The sequence below is a fragment of the Chlorocebus sabaeus genome, chromosome 23 (assembly GCF_047675955.1).
Source record: "Chlorocebus sabaeus isolate Y175 chromosome 23, mChlSab1.0.hap1, whole genome shotgun sequence".
NCBI lineage: Eukaryota > Metazoa > Chordata > Mammalia > Primates > Cercopithecidae > Chlorocebus > Chlorocebus sabaeus.
In genome coordinates, this window is record NC_132926.1 from 62,725,629 (window position 1) to 62,745,315 (window position 19,687).

The 19,687-nt window shown below is 37.2% G+C and overlaps 1 protein-coding gene across 5 annotated transcripts in view; it reads right to left on the reverse strand.

The window, feature by feature from the left end:
• DMXL1 (Dmx like 1) overlaps positions 1-19,687 on the reverse strand; it is a 181,779-nt gene that overhangs the window by 73,516 nt on the left and 88,576 nt on the right. For all 5 annotated transcript variants that reach the window (XM_038008726.2, XM_038008720.2, XM_008014213.3 and 2 more), the window contains 6 exons: positions 10,658-10,827; positions 10,042-10,139; positions 8,581-8,746; positions 7,520-7,781; positions 3,817-4,907; positions 2,801-2,992 (listed from right to left, as the gene is read on the reverse strand). In XM_038008726.2, coding sequence (XP_037864654.2) covers positions 2,801-2,992; positions 3,817-4,907; positions 7,520-7,781; positions 8,581-8,746; positions 10,042-10,139; positions 10,658-10,827 — 1,979 coding nt within the window. The remainder of the gene's footprint in view (positions 1-2,800; positions 2,993-3,816; positions 4,908-7,519; positions 7,782-8,580; positions 8,747-10,041; positions 10,140-10,657; positions 10,828-19,687) is intronic.

The following is a 19,687-nucleotide window of genomic DNA, read 5'->3' on the forward strand; positions in this document are numbered from 1 at the left end:
GTCTGATAACTGACAGTTCACCAATGGACAGGTCACTGAAGAATATGCTACCACATATTCTAGTTACCTTAGAAAACAATTTGAAGAGAGTGAAACTAGAGAAAAGAGAAAGGATATAAGGTATGAAAGGCAGTGAAGTCAGGCATTTGTTTTAAGGAAGAGAAGACTCTAAACATGGCATGGCAAGGGCCGTCACATTAGGTAGAACTGAGGATGAAGGAGAAGTTTCAGCTAGGTAAGAAAGCAAACTAGACTAGAATATTCTGATTGTGAAGTATGCCAGTCTTTTTGTAGATAAAAATGGAGAATGACATATCAAATCGAATTGCCAAATTTTCCTTGAAATGTCAATAAAACGTGGTATGAATTAAAAGATAATATAAAATTGAAGATGACAAAAACTATGTATGGGACTTGCAAAAATGATCACAATATTTTGCAGCTTCTGCAAGAGAGAATTGGACCTACTTCTCCACTTACTGTATCTGAGCTGGGCTTGACTTGTTCGACCAAGAGGACCCAACAGAAGTAAAGTGTGAGTTCTGAATCTACACCTCAAAGGCCTTGCAAATTATATTCTTGCTGCTCTTGAACCCCTGAAACCACCACGTGAAAAAAATCTAGGTGTGACTGGGCCATGGGGTGCACAGACATTTGATCGAACATTATTTTGGGTGTCTGTGAGATGTTTTCAGGTGAGACAAACATTTGAATCAGACTGATTAAAGCAGATTGTGCTCTGTAATGTGAGTAGACTCAACTGACAAGACCTGAAAAGAACAAAAAGGCTGAGTAACTCGCGTCTAACAGCACTGAGCTGGGACATTGTTTTTCCTGTCTTTAGACTTGAACTAAAACATCAACTCTTTTTGGGTCTTCAGCCTGCTGACTTTCTGACCTGAACTTAAATCATAGCTCTCTTGGTTCTCAGGCCTTCTGATTTGGACTGGAACTACACCTTCAGCTCTCCTGGGTCTCCAACTTGCCAACTGCAGATCTTGGGACTTTTCAGCCTCCAAAACCACATAAACCAATTCCTTATAATAAATCTCTCACTATATACATACACATACATACTGATTCTGTTTCTTTGGTGAACCCAGACCAATATATTAGGCTTGCCTGCTGAAGGATGAGATATATATGACTCAGATTCTCCTGTCAGTGCTGTCAACATGTGCCAACCACCGGAAATGTAAATGATACCATCTTAAATCATCTAGAACCCAATTAACCCACCAGCTGACCAAAGATGAATGAGAGAGTCCAGACATTAGTACAGCTGGCCCAAACCAAAGAACTAATGAACCAACCCACAGAATCATGAGCAAAATAAATGATGGCTTTTTAAGCCACAAATGTTTCAGGACAGGTTTTTTTTTTTTGTGGGGGTGGTGGGTGGGCGCAGAGTTTTGTTCTTGTTGCCCAGGTTGGAGTGCAAAGGTGCGATATTGGCTCACCGCAACCTCTGCCTCCCGGGTTCAAGCAATTCTCCTGCTTCAGCCTCCCGAGTAGCTGGGATTATAGGCATGTGCCACTATGCCCGGCTAATTTTTTGTATTTTCAGTAGAGACAAGGTTTCTCCATGTTGGTCAGGCTGGTCTCCAATTCCTGACCTCAGGTGATCTGCCCACCTTGGCCTCCCAAAGTGCTGGTATTAGAGGCATGAACCACCACACTGGCCTCAGGACAGTTCTTAAGCAGCAAAAGCTAACTGATACACCACAGGTATGCTATAATTTGAGTTTTAAATATGAAATATAATTTGGCTAAAATGAGCACAATCTGAAAGAAATTAAATTCCAAACTGTATAATAAGCGCTATGGGCATTTATACTACAGAGCAGTACAGAAAAATAAGTAGTGAAATTCAATTGCAAAGATTAAGGTAACTAAAGAGGGTAAAATTGTAGGAGAGTCCACCATCAGGCAAACAGAAGATCAAATTAGTGTGATATAACCTGTGAGGTGGATGAGAGCTACATGATAGTCTATTAAAAAAACAAACAAACACTCAAAAACAACTCTAGGGATGTATGAAAATAGTCAATGTCAGTTATACTTCAAAAAATTTCAATATGTCTGGAAAGTAAAGATAAAATGCGACATTAACAGCAGATAGAGTAACAATGAATAGGATGCTTTGGTGGATTAGACAATTAACTATAACAATATAATTAGTTGCATGCATTAGTATCACACAAGGAGCATCTTTAAAAATATACATTCCTGGGACATACTCTCACAGACTGATTCAATAAGTTTGGAGTGAACTTGAGAATCCAGACTTTTAACAAGCACTGCAGGTGATTCTGTTGTAGCTGGTTCACAAAGTACTGCCTACCCTAGAGGAATAATGGGGGCAAATAGTTCACATTATCCCTAAAATGTGGATTTATTTAATATTAATAAGGGAAAACTTCATTTGCATACTAGTGCCTTTACATTAAAATATTAAATTTCTATATTTAAAAAACAATGAGCTTTTTGGTTAAATGTACTACTAAAGGAATCACTCATATTCACCTATTTTTCTCAAAGCAGCTAGACTAAATAAGCATTGTGATAAAAAAAAAAATTCAAGAACTCTATTGGGTATAAGTAACATGAGTAAGATAAGCCAGTCTACAACCAGAAGATTTCTTTAATAGGAATCAACATAAACTTGATAAGGTAACAATTGCTATGCTTAGTCTGATGTTTAAAATTACTTAAAAAAAAAAAAAAAAACCCTTAATATTTATCTTGCAGTTCTATCACTGTATAGATGAATTAAAAGCTTGAAACCAAGCATACTTACTTTATTGCTTTGGATATCAGGGTGGGGTGGTGAATCAAAGTTTATTATGGCATGGAGAATATCATGTGTTAGATTACTAAGGTGCAATAATGGATTGGCAACTACTGTTTTGGCATTGGCTGTACAAGCAAAGAGGAGAGGCACTGAGGTTTGCTCTGACAGAGGGCTAGAAAATAGCGGTTCTGACGTTTCCTTAAAAACAAAGAGGGATAAAACGTTAACCAACTATTTATAGTTACAAACCATTACTTCAGTAAATCAAGGGCTCTCTAAAACACTTCAAAACAATTAAAAAATAAAAGCATAACAGAAACTTAAGAGTTAGAAGGGATGTGAAGAAGTCTGCATTCCAACAATCATATTTAAAAATAAGACATTGGCCAGGCGCAGTGGCTCATGCCTGTAATCCCAGCACTTTGGGAGGCCGAGGCAGGCAAATCATGAGGTCAGGAGATCGCGATCATCCTGGCTAACATGGTGAAACCCTGTCTCTACTAAAAATACAAAAAATTAGCTGGGCTTGGTGGCGAGTGCCTGTAGTCCCAGGTACTCAGGAGGCTGAGGCAGGAGAATGGCCTGTACCCGGGAGGCGGAGCTTGCAGTGAGCCGAGACAGTGCCACTGCACTCCAGCCTGGGCAACAGAGCGAGACTCCATCTCAAAAAAAAAAAAAAAAAAAAAAAAAAAAAAAAAAAAAGGCATTTGAGGGCGGACAGAGAAGGAAAACAAAAACAAGACAATATCCTCTTGCAATAAGAAGTCTGTCACCCTACAAGGCATTCAGACAACACTTTGGAGTGTGAATTAAGCAGGTCATAAGGCCTGATACTGAATTGCCTGAAACTACTATAAATACCCAACTTTACTAATTCATAATATGAAGGACCACACAAAAGGGAGCATTCCCTAAAGCGACTGTAATGAAGAAAATCAAGTCTTAGTATTCAAAACCAGAAAAGCAACACCAAAAACAGATTTAGACATGTACTATTTTTGACTATCAAGTAAATTACATACCTGCTGAGATTCTTGCAAAAGCAAAATCAATTCCATTCTTACAGATGCAAGACCCCCACCATGGGATCCATGAAGTATGCAGTAACTAAGAAACATTCTCAAAAGTGACTGATACTTCAAGAGCCACTGTCTTTTTTCCTGAAAATTTTCTCTCAGTTGTTTCACTTTCATTTGATGAGGCAAATCTTCAGCATCCTCATTTAATCCAAATTCACCTTCATTTCTGCCAAATGCAGACTGTAGTTCTTCAGCATCTGAGCAAAAGTCACAAGTCCTCTGAAGAGCTATCACCTCTTTTTCAAGCCAGTGGTATAGTTGGTAACGCAATTTTCCACCATCTATTTCATAGCCGGTAGATAAAGTACGAAGTTCTACTGTGAGAATCTTTAAACATGCTCTAAATTTTAATTGAACTGCAATTATATCTTCTGATGGATATATAAGGTCATTTTCATCTAGTGTGCTGAAAGATTCTGTGTAGTTAGAACTTACATCATCTAACTTTTTATCTGTTTTTCTCTGTAAAGGTTTTAGTTCTTTCATTGAAATAGGGACATCCTCATTTTCTTCATCATTATCACTGTCCCATTTTAACTCTAAAGAGTCATCCTGAAACACAACACTTGGTTGGCTCCAGTCAAAAGAAAGAGTAGAGTTTGATTGCTTCTCTGAGGAACCCTCTGAAGAAGATCCAAAACCATTTATCAGTGACTGTGACCAATCAATGGCAGAAGACTTATCTTCCCTTGCATCCAACTTTAATGGAGAAGAAGGAGAACTGTCTTTACTAGTATCCAGAAAACTAGAAGCTCTACAAAAAGGTCTTGTTTTCTTGATGACTTTAGGCATCTTTGATAATACTTCCAAAGCCAACATCGGGCAGCCAGCTTTTAAATGAGCACTGGCAGTAGTAAAAAATAATCGTCTTTCACTTAAATTAATTGTTCCTGCCAGTCCACTTTTTCCTGTTAGACTCATATGTGTGGAAAATGTATCAGATGATCCAAAATGACGTCTCAGCAAAAGAGGATGTGTTCTTAGATAATTGTAGAAATTAAAAACTGTAGGATTACAGGCTGATAAAACTTGATCTGAAAGTAAATTCATTTTATGAGCCAAGAAAAGTTGTTCAAGAGTTGAACTGTGTGTTTGTATCATAGTGTCTTTTCTCTCTCTACTATGACACCTTCATCTACAGGGTCTTTTGACAAAATTTTACTAATAGGCCACAACGATCCATGGCACTGAAGAGACAGCATCATATGTATAATGGACATGTTCTAACAAAGTAGGAAAACAAAGATTATGCTTCTTTCCCATTGAAACAAATCTCTTCAGGTAACATTCTAGGATAATTTAAAACATCCAGTTATAGACTCTTAGTTTTTTTTCTCCCACTTCCCTGGATACTTCTCCTCAGTCTGCTTTGCTAGTCCTCCTCATCTTCTCTACCTTTGAACGCTGAGAGTCTCCTGGGGTTTAACTGCTGACTTATTTTCTATCTATATTCCCTGAGTTGAATTCATATAGTCCCATGACTTTCAGTAACATCTACACGCTGATAACTCGGACGTCATCTCTATCTCCAGTCCCAACTTCACACTGAAAATCTAAACTCCTGTATCCAAAAGCCTACATTTCATTTCTACTTACATGTACTGCTTCAGGACCTTTTTATTTAGCGTGCCCTTGACTAAAACCACTCTTTACCTATATCTACATTGATTAACTCATTTCAACCAGTTCTCTGCTCAAAGTTCACCTTATCAGAGAAAGCTTCATGATCTAAAACAATACTTCCCCGTATCATTTACCTATTGTTCAATCTAAAAAGCCAAGAGTTACCTTTGACTCCTAATTCCTTTACACTCCATATCAAATCCAGTCCTATCTAATCAATCTTAAAATCATATCCCAAACCCAACCACCTCTCTCTGCCTCCATTCCAATCATTCTGGTTAAAGCCACTATTATTATTTTTTTGCAATTTTCTTTTAGAATAATACAAGTTTAATTGATAATAAAAGTATATAAAAAAGTACAAATGTACTAGTCCCAAATCAAAATACAATTTTTACATTAATACGTGTAAGTATGAGAAAAGGTCAGGCGCAATGGCTCAGGCCGGGCGCAGTGGCTCACGCCTGTAATCCCAGCACTTTCGGAGGCCAAGGCGGGCAGATCACGAGGTCAGGAGATCAAGACCATCCTGGCTAACACGGTGAAACCCCATCTCTACTAAAAATACAAAAATTTAGCTGGGTGTGGTTGGGGGCGCCAGTAGTCCCAGTCACTTGGGAGGCTGAGGCAGGAGAATGGTGTGAACCCGGGAAGTGGAGCTTGCAGTGAGCCGAGATAGCGTCACTGCACTCCAGCCTGGGTGACAGAGCATCTAAAAAAGAAAGAGAAGGTGGGTCAGGGCTGGGCATGGTGGCTCATGCCTACAATCCCACCACTTTGAGCTCAGGAGTTCAAGACCAGCCTGGGCAATATGGCGAAACCCCATCTCTAGCAAAAATACAAAAAAATTAGCTGGGCACAGTGGCACACACCTGTGGTCCCCGCTCCTCAGGAGACTGAGGTGGGAAGATTGCTTGAGCTAGGGAGGTGGAAGCTGCAGTGAGCTGAGATAGCACCACTGCACTTCAGCCTGGGTGAGAGTGAGACTCCATCTCAAGAAAGAAAGATGAAAGAAAAGAGAAAAGGAAACAGGAAGGGAAAGGGAAAGGAGGGCAGGCACAGTGGCTCATGTCTGTAATTCCAGACTTTGGGAGGCCGAGGTGGGAGGACAGCTGGACGCCAGGTGTTTGAGATGAGTCAGGGCAACAAAGCAAGATACAGCACCTAATTTTTTTTTTTTAATAAAAACACTTAGAAAGTGGCTGGAAAAGGTATTTACATTTTCCTTCATTACATAGAGGCTAGTTTGAAAATCTTTAGCTTAAATGGCTAGGAGACTTAAACAAATGAGTCAACCAGCTTTCTCAAAGGTTTAGAAAGTAAGACAAAGGCCACTTCCTGATTAAATGATACCACATCACAATCTATAAACTAGACCCTTTTCCAATTGGTATTCCAAATAATATAATACGTATTTTATCAGCTACCAAACACAATTCAATCTATGAAAAAATATCTGAACAGTAAATCTCCTTTTTATATGCATCTATATAAAGAATTCCATTTTATACTGGCCTCTGAGAAAGCTTTAACAAAGAGGATTTCTAAAAGAAAAGGTACTGGTAGACTCAAAAGAGTATATAAGCTCTACCAGTTCATAACAAGACAGTCAAAAAGTTTATCTAGCTAAAGATTTTCTAATCGTATCACTTAAGTCAACCTTTTTTCACACTGAACACATTTTTCACTATAAGAATTCTAAAACTGATTGACAAACACACTAAATTCAACCTAAGATTTAAAAACTGGTTTTATACCAGTATTTCTTCAATATGTTTATATTCAAGTGTTGACAATATTTATGTTCAATAAATCTATTTTGTAAAAATGGAAAATCCAAAGTTACTTGTTTTCAAAGGATTTATCTTTCTGGAGAAAAAAACCAACCAACCAACCAAAAACTGTTATAAAGACCATGAATTCAATTTGTTTGTATTACCCTTACCACCTAATAGAGTGATCTGCACATGTAGCAATTACCAATAATACTCTTAATCATTAACATCTTAGAAGTGCAGCTTACCATCATTCTCTCTGATAGGTTGCTTTATTAATGTTTCCAGAGCACCACTATAATCTTCCAAAATCCAATAAGCCATGCTCCGAAGAAACGGATCATGATGCATATTTATGTTCAATGAACACCGTTCGCTGACAGGAGAATCGATTCCCAAAACTTTTTTATGTAAAATAGATTTATATGTTGCAGATGTATCAAATTCAGACTCATAGAGTCTTGCTATTACAAGAGCCAACTGAATGTCATTCAATTTCTCAAGACACACCTTTAAAAAAAAATTGTTTTTAAATAAGCAGGAGCAGGTTTTAGTATAAATTCAGTTAACTCACTAATAACTGGAAAAATATAAGGCTTTATAAATATCCAAAATTAACAAAGAAGGATAAGAAACAAAACATATGCTGCTTGCTTTTACCAAATCTACTTGACAACATTTAATATTTGCAAATCTACCTTCTAGTACTAAATATAAATATGTGCAAAAATTAAACTAAATGAGGAAATAATGGATACTTTAAATGATATCAATTTAAGCTGTATTATTTTATTTTTGTCTTGAACCTCTATTATTTTCCATCCACCCCGGGAGACTTGAGTCTCCATATTAAAAGGATGTTTTGAATTACTTGTATGAAACTCTGAGCAAAAGGACAATTTGAGACAAATGTTATATCTTAAATATTTATAATTTTTTTAAGGTTTACTAAGAAATAATCAGTTAAGGATTTTCTAACATTCATCAAATAATACAGAGCCAGATATGGGGTTCAAATAAGTTTAAATTGGCAGGACATACCTTTTAATTTTTTGAATATTCTTAAGAGTCAAATCAATTACCTATCTCAACCAACTAACAAACACCATTTGGTTAATCTTAATTCTGTATAAATACCATTCAAGTTAACAAATTTTTAAATGTCTCTATTAAATATTAACAGTTATTTTAGATATTTGGCCTTGTGTTATTTCCAATAAAGTTGAATTAAAAAAAATTAAAATTTAAGCACTATAGAGCTTTAAAAGATGACATTGCTATTCTTTGTTATTTAAATTTCATTAATTACCTCAATTGCATCTCTGAGGCAACCAGCTAAAAGAAAAAATGCTGCAGAATGTTCAAATCTTTGTTTGCCTAGCAAAGAAAAAGCATTCTTTAAAGCTGCTTTACGCCACCTTTCATCCTCAAAATTGTGTCCAAAAAACTGTGTCATCCTGGTGTTTTTTTCAGCTCTATACACGAAAAAAAAAAACGGTATGAAAATTTTGGAATACAATTTTTTTTACATCAGAATCAATTTTCTTAAGTTAGGATTTGGCTAAGGCTCAATAGAAACATCTGCCAGTTCATACCTTACTATATATCTGCTTCTTTTCCCAGTAAAAATTATATTAAGTAAACATTTGTTACATAAATCTCAGATTACAAAAAGTTTTTCTTTCAAAATACAAAGAAAACTACATTAGCAGGACTGTGAAAATTACTTTTACATCCATGCAAAACGTTTAATTTATATTAACTTGTGTGCCACCATTGAAACTCATCAGTAACTTTTCACCCCTGCCCATCTGAGAATGACCTAAGAGATAAAAATCTAAAGAACGTGCCTTGAATCAAAACAACCATAAATCATCAAGTCTCTTCCCCCCAAAGGTTGCTGTTCATGTGGGTCATCTGAAAATAAATTCAAACAAATGATGAACTATTTATGGTAATCATGTTCACCAGTCTTGCTGAGAAATGAGAGAGAAAAATTCTAAGTGAATTTAGCTCAGAAAGAAGGTGGGGCCCACAGGAAGGAGGTAGTTTTGTGGGGTAGGCTGGCCCATAGCACAGAGGTAGGTGCCTGTTCCAGACTCCACCAATTAATTCCTCTCCTTCCATGTCCCAAGTATAAGTTTCTGGTTTAGTTACCTGATATGTTTTGGCTGTGTCCCCACCCAAATCTCATCTTGAATCCCCACGTGCTGTGGGAAGGACCCAGTGAGAGGTAACTGAATCATGGGGACAAGTCCTTCCCATGCTATTCTTGTGATAGTGAATAAGCCTCAAGAGACTTGATGGTTTTACAAAGAGGCGTTTCCCTGCATAAGCTCTCTTTTGTCTTGTCTGCTGCCATGTGAGACATGCCTTTCACCTTCTGCCATGATTGTGAGGCCTTCCCAGCCACGTGGAACTGTATGTCCAATAAACCTCTTTCTTTTATAAAATGCCCAGTCCTGGTATTTCTTTATTAGCAGCATGAAAACGGACTAATACGCTACCTTTGCTTTATAGGAGCATGAGAAGTTCTTAAGCAAAATATTGTTTCTGGATTGATAACTCTGAAAATTAATTAAACTGACCTCATCAGGTTTCTTCCACTCTGAAAAACACTTGGGGCTTTTTCCTTATGAAATCTCTCTCTTAAATACAAAACAACTAAGAATCTACATGAATCAACATCAAGAACAACAAATCTTACTTCATTCATTTACTTCTTATGAACAGGTTTTCACATTGAAGCTTTTTTTTTTTTTTTACCTACCTATATAATCCCCAAATCACAGCTTTCTTTTTCATTGCAAGGTAAAAAATGGCAGCATCTAAAGGATCATTCTTTTTATAAAAGGCTGCTTTAGCTACCTATAATCAAAAAATATTGATCAAAAATTCACAGAAACAGTTTTGAACAAGTAATTTCCTTCATATGCAAGGCTGGCACATATCCACTGAATGTTTAATAAAATTTTTAAAATATGTACATGAATAATGTGTGCATGTATATATAAAATAGTAACAAAAGTGACTTATAGTGGTGGCTTCAATGGTTACAGAGAAGAAATAATAGGACTATTGCCTTTCATTACAAGTTATTTTGTACTATTTTTACATTTTTCTAAACATATACACATATTATTTTCTAAAGATCAGACATATACTACTAACAAGTGTGTCAATTAAAAACTTGGGAATTAGAATACACATTTTAAAACTTTAGGTATTTTGAAATACGTTATAAATGAAATATAAATAAAGACTATTCAAAAGTCTTTTGCCGCTTCAAAAACAAAAGGGAGTAATGGCAGAGAAGATATGAAATGCCATTTAAAGAAATGACCAAAAAACATTAATTCACTTATACACCAAAATAAAACACTTACTTTTTCTATGCATTTGCGTAAGATGCGAGTATTCCGGACCCACCACCCCACACCCATAGCTCTTAATTCAGACCAAGTGGGATCATCTTTCTGCATGGCTGGCAACATGTTCAGCAGTTCTTCTTCTGCTACTGAGTGAAATGCCCAAGCAAAATGACTTGTAGACAGGCCTGAAGAAATGTCAAAAATGATGTTTATAAAAAATATAAATACGCTTATATGATTATCAGAAATGTATGTTCCATATTTTCAATATAAATGTGTAAACTTCTATGAGATTCACAGTTCAAGATTAGAAATATGGGCTTTTTAAAATTTTTGCTTCTTCAAACATCTATATCACTACAATGAGCATATATATGTTTGTAGAAATAGCATATTTTTTTGAAAGGAAAAGAAAAAATGCTTATGGCAAATTCCACTGTGCTAATGTATTTATGATCCTTTTTTAAAAATGAGAAACACTTAAAGCATTATTTTATGTTGATATATTTCTGTCTTCAAAGCTGCTTTTCACCTTCCTTTGGTCAACATTTGTTTTGTGGATGTAATTCCAAGGAATTAATAAAAAAGAATCAAGTAAGCAGTTCAGGTTGATGAATTAGGAATAGCACTGTAAAGACTCCAGAATCCGAATGCATACATTAAATTCCAGCTCCAGCTGGGAGTGGTGGCTTGCACCTATAATCCCAGCACTTTGGGAGGCCTAGGTGGGTGTATCACTTGAGGTCAGAAGTTTGAGACCAGCCTGGTCAACATGGTGAAAACCCTGTCTCTACTTAAAAAACATACAATTAGGCCAGGAGCGATGGCTCATGCCCGTAATCCCAGCACTTTCGGAGGCCGAGGTGGGAAGATCACAAGAGCAGGAGATCGAGACCATCCTGGCTAACATGGTGAAACCCCATCTCTACTAAAAATACAAAAAATTAGCCAGGTGTGGTGGTGGGCACCTGTAGTCCCAGCTACTTGGGAGGCTGAGGCAGGAGAATGGCGTGAACCCGTGAGGCAGAGCTTGCAGTGAGCCGGGATTGCGCCACTGCACTCCAGACTGGACAACAGAGCGAGACTCTGTCTCAAAAACAAAACAAAACAAAACCATACAATTAGCCGGACAGGTGGTATGTGCCTGTAATCCCAGGTACTGAGGAAGCTGAGGCAGAAAAATCGCTTGAACTGGGGAAGCAGAGGTGGCAGTGAGCCAAGATTATGCCACTGCACTCCAACCTCGGTGACAGAGTAAGGCTGTCTCTCAAAAATGAAAATAAAAATAAAATTCCAGCTCTATTGTTACTATTAAGTTGGTACAAAAGTAACTGCAGGTGGTTTCTGCCATTAAAAAAGGCAAAAACTGCAATTGCTTTTGTACCAGCCTAATATATTCATATAATCTTAGATAAGATACATTATCTCTAAATGCCTCAATTTCTCTGTATATAAAATGCAAATAATCATGGAACTATCTTCATATAATCTTAGATAAGATACATTGTCTCTAAATGCCTCAATTTCTCTGTATATAAAATGCAAATAATCATGGAACTATCTTATAACATAGTTTTGATAATTAATATAGTTATAAAATTTAGAATAGAATCTGTCACACAGTAATTATTACTCCATATCACCATATTAGTAAGATATTTGTATATTTATACATCATCATTTATGTCAGTAATTCTCTCAACCCGATGGAATACACGTTTATTGCTCTGCTTCTATTTTGACTTTTCATAATATATTTTGTTTAGCATTACTAGGTAAAGTAAATGATTAACTATAGGATGTGGCTTTGAGATACACGGCCTCAAATTTTTAACCTAAGTCAAGCAAGGAATTACCTCCCATGCCAAGCAATGTGAAATGCTTTCGATATGGAACACTGAAAATAAATAAAAGGTTAAAACAAAGCAAAAAAAAACCCCTACATTGTGAATGGACTATTATTCTAAATCATTTTTGGATTCCTGTCATCTCTCTAGCAACTTCAATACATTTTCATAAATAATTAAATAATCTGATTTAGACATCAGTAAGATGGCAGGAATAGAAGTCCCAGGTTTCATTCCTTGCCATGATTTGCATATTTATATCCCTTCAGATTTCACGGTGAAATTTAACCTGCAATGTAACAGCATTAACAGGTAGAGCCTTAAGGAGATAACTAGCCACTGCCCTCATGAATGGGATTAACGTCCTTATAAAACGGATCAAGAGAACTAGGTAGTCCTTTTCACCAGTTCCATCATTTAAGGATGTAGCAACAAGGTGCCAACTATGGAGCAGAGATCAAGTCCTTACCAGACACCAAATCTGCTGGTGCCTTGATCTTGGACTTCCCAGTCTCCAGAAATATGAAAAATAAATTGTTCCTATTTATAAATTACCCAGTCTAAGGTATTTGTTATAGAAGCCCCAAAAGACAGACACCCCTGCACAAAGAGAGTTTAAGTAGCAACTAACCACAGAAAAGAAAATGCCATTTTACCCCCAAACTTGGGAATGAGCTGAGACACCTCTGTGGACCACAGAACCAAATAAAAACTACAGTAGAAGGGTAAGAGTAACAGTCTCACTTTGAGCACATCATCCGTTCCCATCCAAGCTGATTTGTGGTACGAAGAGAAAATTCCCTAGATCCAGTTTGTACAGTGGGAAAAGCAAGCCACAGTCAGGCACTGAGCTTCCTCAGAGTTCTAAAATGTTTCCGAGGAAGCTCACGCAGGTCTCACCTCAAGGGAAACAATGTGGGCAATGTCATAGCTAGATCATCTGGGGTTGGGTAGAAACAAATAAAGGAGTTAGACCTTATAGCAACTAGCCTACAGATGGTGGTAGCTCTGTGTTCCTGCCAGTAGTAGCATCCAATTAGAGGTAACAGCCAATGGCATATCCTACCTGCAAAGTCAATCTGGTTGCTTCCAGAAGCATGGTAAAAAATTAAACCTGGCTTCAGTCCTTAGATGGCCAACCTCCACATTCAGCCTCAGAGCCTACCCCAAAGCCCCGCCCAGACTGGTAGACAACTACCTCAGCATATTTCAGCAAAGCTCAGGGGCTAGACCTGCCCAACCAGAGAGTTCAAACAGTGGCTTGGCTCAGCCTCAAACACCACTCCAAGGTCCTACACAGGCAGGGAGACACCTATCACTGTGTACTTCCTTAGAGGACAGACCTGCCCAACCTGTGAGGCCAAACAGGGGCTTGGCCCAGCCCCAGACCTCACACCAAGGCTCCGTTCAGGCAGGAGGGCAAGCTTCAAACACGCATTTCTATAAAACATAGCCTCTGAATCTGTCCATCTGGAATAACAACTCTGCCTAACTTCGGGGCCAGCCTGCAACCCTGCCCAACTTCAGAACCCAAATGATAATACTGCCTGGCCAGAGAACACATCCTGTGACCCAGCCCAATTAGAGGCTATCGCAGTGCCCAGCCAGCAGCTCTGACTGACTGCAGAGACCAGCCAGTGGTCTTGCCAGACAGCAGAACCTAGAGAGCAGCATCATCCAACCTCAGAACCTAAAGGCAGGGGCCTAGCCACCTAGAGAACCCAACTGTAAGCCCTGCCCCCCTGGGGTCATTTCAGGCTAAACCATGCATAATCAGAGGCTAGATTTAATAGTGAAGCCCTATCTTGGCCAGAAATCACCTACAAAGCCCAGAAGAGGTTGCTGTCTCCTCAAATGTGCAGACCCCAAAGCAAATACACGAGAATGGTGAAGAAGCAGGGAATCATTATATCTTGAAAAGAAACTAATAAATTTCCAATAATGAACCCAAAGGAAACAGATCTCTGAAATGATCGATGAATATTGGAATAATCCACTTAAAAAGTTCAGTGAACTACTTGAATATATAGAGGAAAATTAAAATAAATTTATTCTTATTTAAATAAATTCTACTCAAATAGAAACCGAAAGAGAATGGGGGTAGCTATACTTAGACAAAATAGACTTCAAGTCAAAAGGAGACAAAGAAGTATGTTACATAATGATAAAAGGGTCAATTCATCCAGAGGATATTAATAATTATAAATATATACACACTCAACATCAGAGGCACTTAGACTTCGAAAGCAAATATTAAAGAAATTAAAGGGAGAGATAGATTACAATACAGTAATAATAGGGGGATTCAATACCCTACTTTCAACAAAGGACAGACCATCCAGACAGAAAATTAAGAACACTGGATCTGACCAATGTTTAGTCTCTTAGACCAAATGTACCTAAAAGACATGTACAGAACACTCTACCAAACAGCAAGAGAATATGCATTCTTTTTGTGCACACAAAGAATATTCCCCAGAATAGATAATATGTTAGATTACAAAGCAAGTTTTAAAAAATTCAAGTGGATGTAAATCATATCAAGTATCTTTGCTGATCACAATAGTATGAAACGAGAAATAAATAACAGGAGAAATCTTGGAAAAGTCACCAATTTGTGGAAATTAAACAATATGCTCCTGAAAAAACAATGGGTCAAAGAAGAAATCAAAAGAGAAATTAAAAATTATCTTGAGACAAACAAATACAAAAACAGAATATGCTAAAATTTATGGGATGCAGCAAAACCATTTCTAAGAGAGAAAATTACAGCATTCAGTTCCTCCCCCCGTATCTCTCTCTCTCTCTCTCAAATAAACAACCTACTACGATACACCAAGGAACTAAAAATAGAAGAAACTCAGCCCAGAGTTAGCAGAAGAAAGGAAATGAAGATCGGAGGAGAAATAAATAAAGTATAAACTAGAAAAATGACAGGGAAAAACAACTAAGAAAACTAAGGGTCAGTTTTCTGGAAAGATAAATATATTTGACAAATCCTTAGCAAGATTAAGAAAAAGAAGGGCCAGGCGCAGTGGCTCATGCCTGTAATCCCAGCACTTTTAGGAGATGGAGGCGGGAGGATCACTTGAGGTCAAGAGTTCGAGACCAGCTTGGCCAACATGGCAAAACCCTGTCTCTACAAAATACAAAAATTAGCTGGGTGTGGTGGAGCAAGCCGATAATCCCAGCTACTTGAGAGGCTGAGGCAGGAGAATCGCTTAAACCCAGGAGGGCACAGGTTGCAGTGAGCTGCAAGGCGCCATGGCACTCCAGCCTGGGAGACAGAGAAAGTCTCTATCTCAATAAATAAATAAACCAAAGACTAAAAATAAAATTAGAACTTAAAGAAGAGACACTACAAATGATACCACAAACAAATAATTGTAAGAGATGAATATGCAGATATCTGCCAACAAATTGGATAACCCAGAAGAAATGGATAAATTCCTAGACACAGATAACCTGCCAGAACTGAAATATGAAGAAATAAAATATCTGAACAGATTGATGATGGGTAAGCACATAAATCAGTAATATAAAGTCTCCCATCAGGTCAGGCACGGTGTCTCATGCCTGTAACCCCAGCACTTTGGGAGGTCAAGGCAGGCAGATCACTTGAGGTCAGGAGTTCCAGACCAGCCTTGCCAACATGGCGAAACTCTGTCTCTACTAAATTACCCCAGCTACTCAGGAGGCTGAAGTAGGAGAATCACTTGAAACCCAGAAGCAGAAGCTGCGGTGAGCCGAGATTGCACCACTGCACTCCAGAGTTGGGTGACAGGAGCGTCTCAAAAAATAAAAATAAAAAAAAATAAAAAAATCACACACACAAGTCTCCCGTCAACCCATCAAAGAAAAGTCCAGAATTTGATCACATCACAGGTGCATTCTACTAAACATTTAAAGAAAAACTAACACCAATCCTTCTTAAACTCTTCCAAAGAACAGAAGAGGAAAGAAAAGTTCTTCTTTTTATGAGACCAGGAGTTCCCTGATGCCAATGCCAGGCAAAATAAATACAAAATAATAACAATAATAATAAAAATTATAGGTCATTATCCCTGATAAACACAAATGTAAAACCCTCCACAAAATACTAGCAAACCAAATTAACAGCACAATAAAAGGATCACCCAGTATGATCAAGTAGGAATTATGCCAAGGGTTCAAGATTGGCTCAACATGTGCAAATTAACTGATGTCATTCTGTTCACATTAACAAAATTAAGGACAAAACCATATGATCCTCTCAACAGATGCAAAAAAAGCATCAAGTAAAATTCAACATCCTTTCATGACAAAAACTCTCAAAAAATTAGGTGCAGAAGGAATGTACCTCAACACAATAAAGGCCACAAATGACAAGCCCAGAGCTAAACATCATACTCAACAGTGACAATTTAAAAGCTTTTCCTCTAAGATCAGAAAGAGGACAAAAATGCACTCTCTCACAACTTCTACTCAACTATGATAGTACTAGAAGTCCCTGCCAGAGCAACTGGACAAAAGAAAGAAATAAAAAGACATCCAAATAGGAAATGAAGAAGTAAAAATGTCACTGTTTGCTAACAACACAATCTTACATACAGAAAACACAAAAGACTCCACCAAAGAAACAGAATAAACAACTACATTAAACATAAAGGATACAAAATCAAAATGCAAAAAGAAGTGGCATTTCCATACAGTAACAACAAATTATCTGATCTGATTTAAAAAATAAATAAAACAATCTCATTAATCATTGCTACAAAAAAAAAAAAAAAAAAAAAAAAAAAAAAAACAGGCTGGTGGCTCACGTCTGTAATCCCAGCATTTGGGAAGCCAGAGTGGGAGGATAGTTTGAGCTGAAGAGTTTAAGAACAGCCTGGGCAACACAGTAAGACCCTATCTCATTAAAAACAAAAATTTAACCAAGGAAGTAAAAGAGCTCTACAATAAAACTGTAAAACACTGATGAAAGAAATTTGAAGACACAAAAAAATGGTAAGATACCCAGTGTTCACAGATTGGAAAAATTAATTTGTTTAATTTTTAAATCGTTAAGATGTTCAAACTACCCAAAATTATCTACAGATTCAATGCAATCTCTATCAAAATACTGATGTCATTTTTTCACAGAAATAGAAAAAAAGAAAAAAACCCCTAAAATTCATTAGGAATACCAAGAAACCCCAAATACCCAAAGTAAACTTGAGATGAAAGAACAAACCTAGAGACATCACACTGCCTGATTTCAAACTATATTACAAAGCTAGGGTAATCAAAATAGCAAGGTACTGGTGTAAAAACAGAAACACAGACCAATGGAATAGAACAGAAGGCGTGGAAATCAACTCATACATTTATACTCAATTGATTTTTGTCAAAGGTGCCAGGAACACACAATAGAAAAGGATAGTTTCTTCAAAAAATGGTGCTGGGAAAACTAGATAACTACATGCAGAAGAATGAAATTGGACCATTACCTTATACCATATACAAAAATAGGTCAAAATGAACTAAAGACTTAAACATAAGACCTGCATTATAAAACCACTAGAAGAAAACACAGGGGGAAAACTACATGTCATCAGTCTGGGCAACGATTTTTTTTGGACACAGCACCAAAGGGACAGGCAACAAAAGCAAAAATTAACAAATGGGATTACATCAAACTGAAAATGTCTGCATAGCAAAAAATACAATCAGCAGAGTGAAGAGAAAAGCCATGGATTGGGAAATAATATTTGCAATCTGTATATCTGATACGCAGTTAATATCCAAAATATATCAAGAACTCTAATAACCCAATAGCAAGAAAACAACTCAATTAAAAAATGGACATGCCAGGCACAAGTGGTGCACACCTGTAGTCCCAGGTATTTGAGAGGCTGAGGCAGGAGGATGGCTTGAGGCCAGGAGTTTGACTCCAGCCTGGGCAACAGAGTAAGACCCTCATCTCTTGAGGGGGAAAAAAAAAAACCCCAGAGGGGACAAAAGACCTGAACAGATATTTCTCAAAAGAAGACTTATGAATTCCAACAGATAAATGAAAAAGGTGCTTGACGTCTATAATCATCAGGTAAATGCAAATTAAAGCCAGAATGAGATAACAATTCACACCTGCTAGAATGTCTATTATCAGAAACAGAGAAAAAAAAAAGTTTTGGTAAAGAAGTGGCGAAAAGGGGAGCCTGGTACACTGCTAGTGGGAACATAAATTAGTACAGCCATTATGGAAAAGGGTATGAAGGTTCCTCAAACATCTAAAAATATTCTGGGACAATGTTTTATTAAAAGAGAAGAAAAGCAAAAAATTTTAACTAAAAAAAGAAAGAAAAAATATAGAAACAAAATTACCACATGATCCACCAACCCCACTTATGTGTATATAGTCAAAGGATGTGAAATCAGTATGTTGAAGAGTTATCTGCACTCCAATGTTAAGTGTAGCTTTATTCACAATAGCTTAGTTATCAAATCAACATAAGTATCCATCAATAAATTAATAAAGAAAATGTCTCATATATAGGCATACCTTGGAGATACCGTAGGTTCGATTTCGGACCACCACAATAAAGCAAATATTGCAGTAAAATGAGTAACACAACTTTTTGTTTCCCAGTGCTTATACAAGTTACGGTCACATCATACTGTGGTCTATTAACTGTGTAATAGCATTATGTCTAAAATGAGTGTACATACCTTAATTAAAAAACACATTATCGCTAAAACGTAACAATAATCTGAGCCTTAAGCAAGTCATAATCTTTGCTGATGGAGAATCTTGCCTCGATGTTACTGGCTGCTGACTGATCACGGTAGAGGTTACTGAAGGCTGGGATGGCTGTAGCAATTTCTTAAAATAAGACAACAACTAAGAGTGCCTCTTCCTTTTATGTGAGATTTCTCTATACCATGTAATTCTATTTGATAGAATTTAGAACTTCTTTCAAAATTGGAGTCACTCCTCTCAAACCCTGCCAGTGCTCTATCAACTAAGTTTATGGACTATAATTTCAACCATGTTCACTGCATCTTCACCAGGCGTAGATTCCACCTTAAGAAACCACATTCATTGCTCATCCTTTAAGAAGCACTCCTCATTTGCTGAAGTTTTTGCTTTTTTGCTTTTTTTTTTTTTTTTGAGACAGGGTCTCCTTCTGTTGCCCAGGCTGGAGTGCAGTGGTGTGATCACAGCTCATTGCAGTCT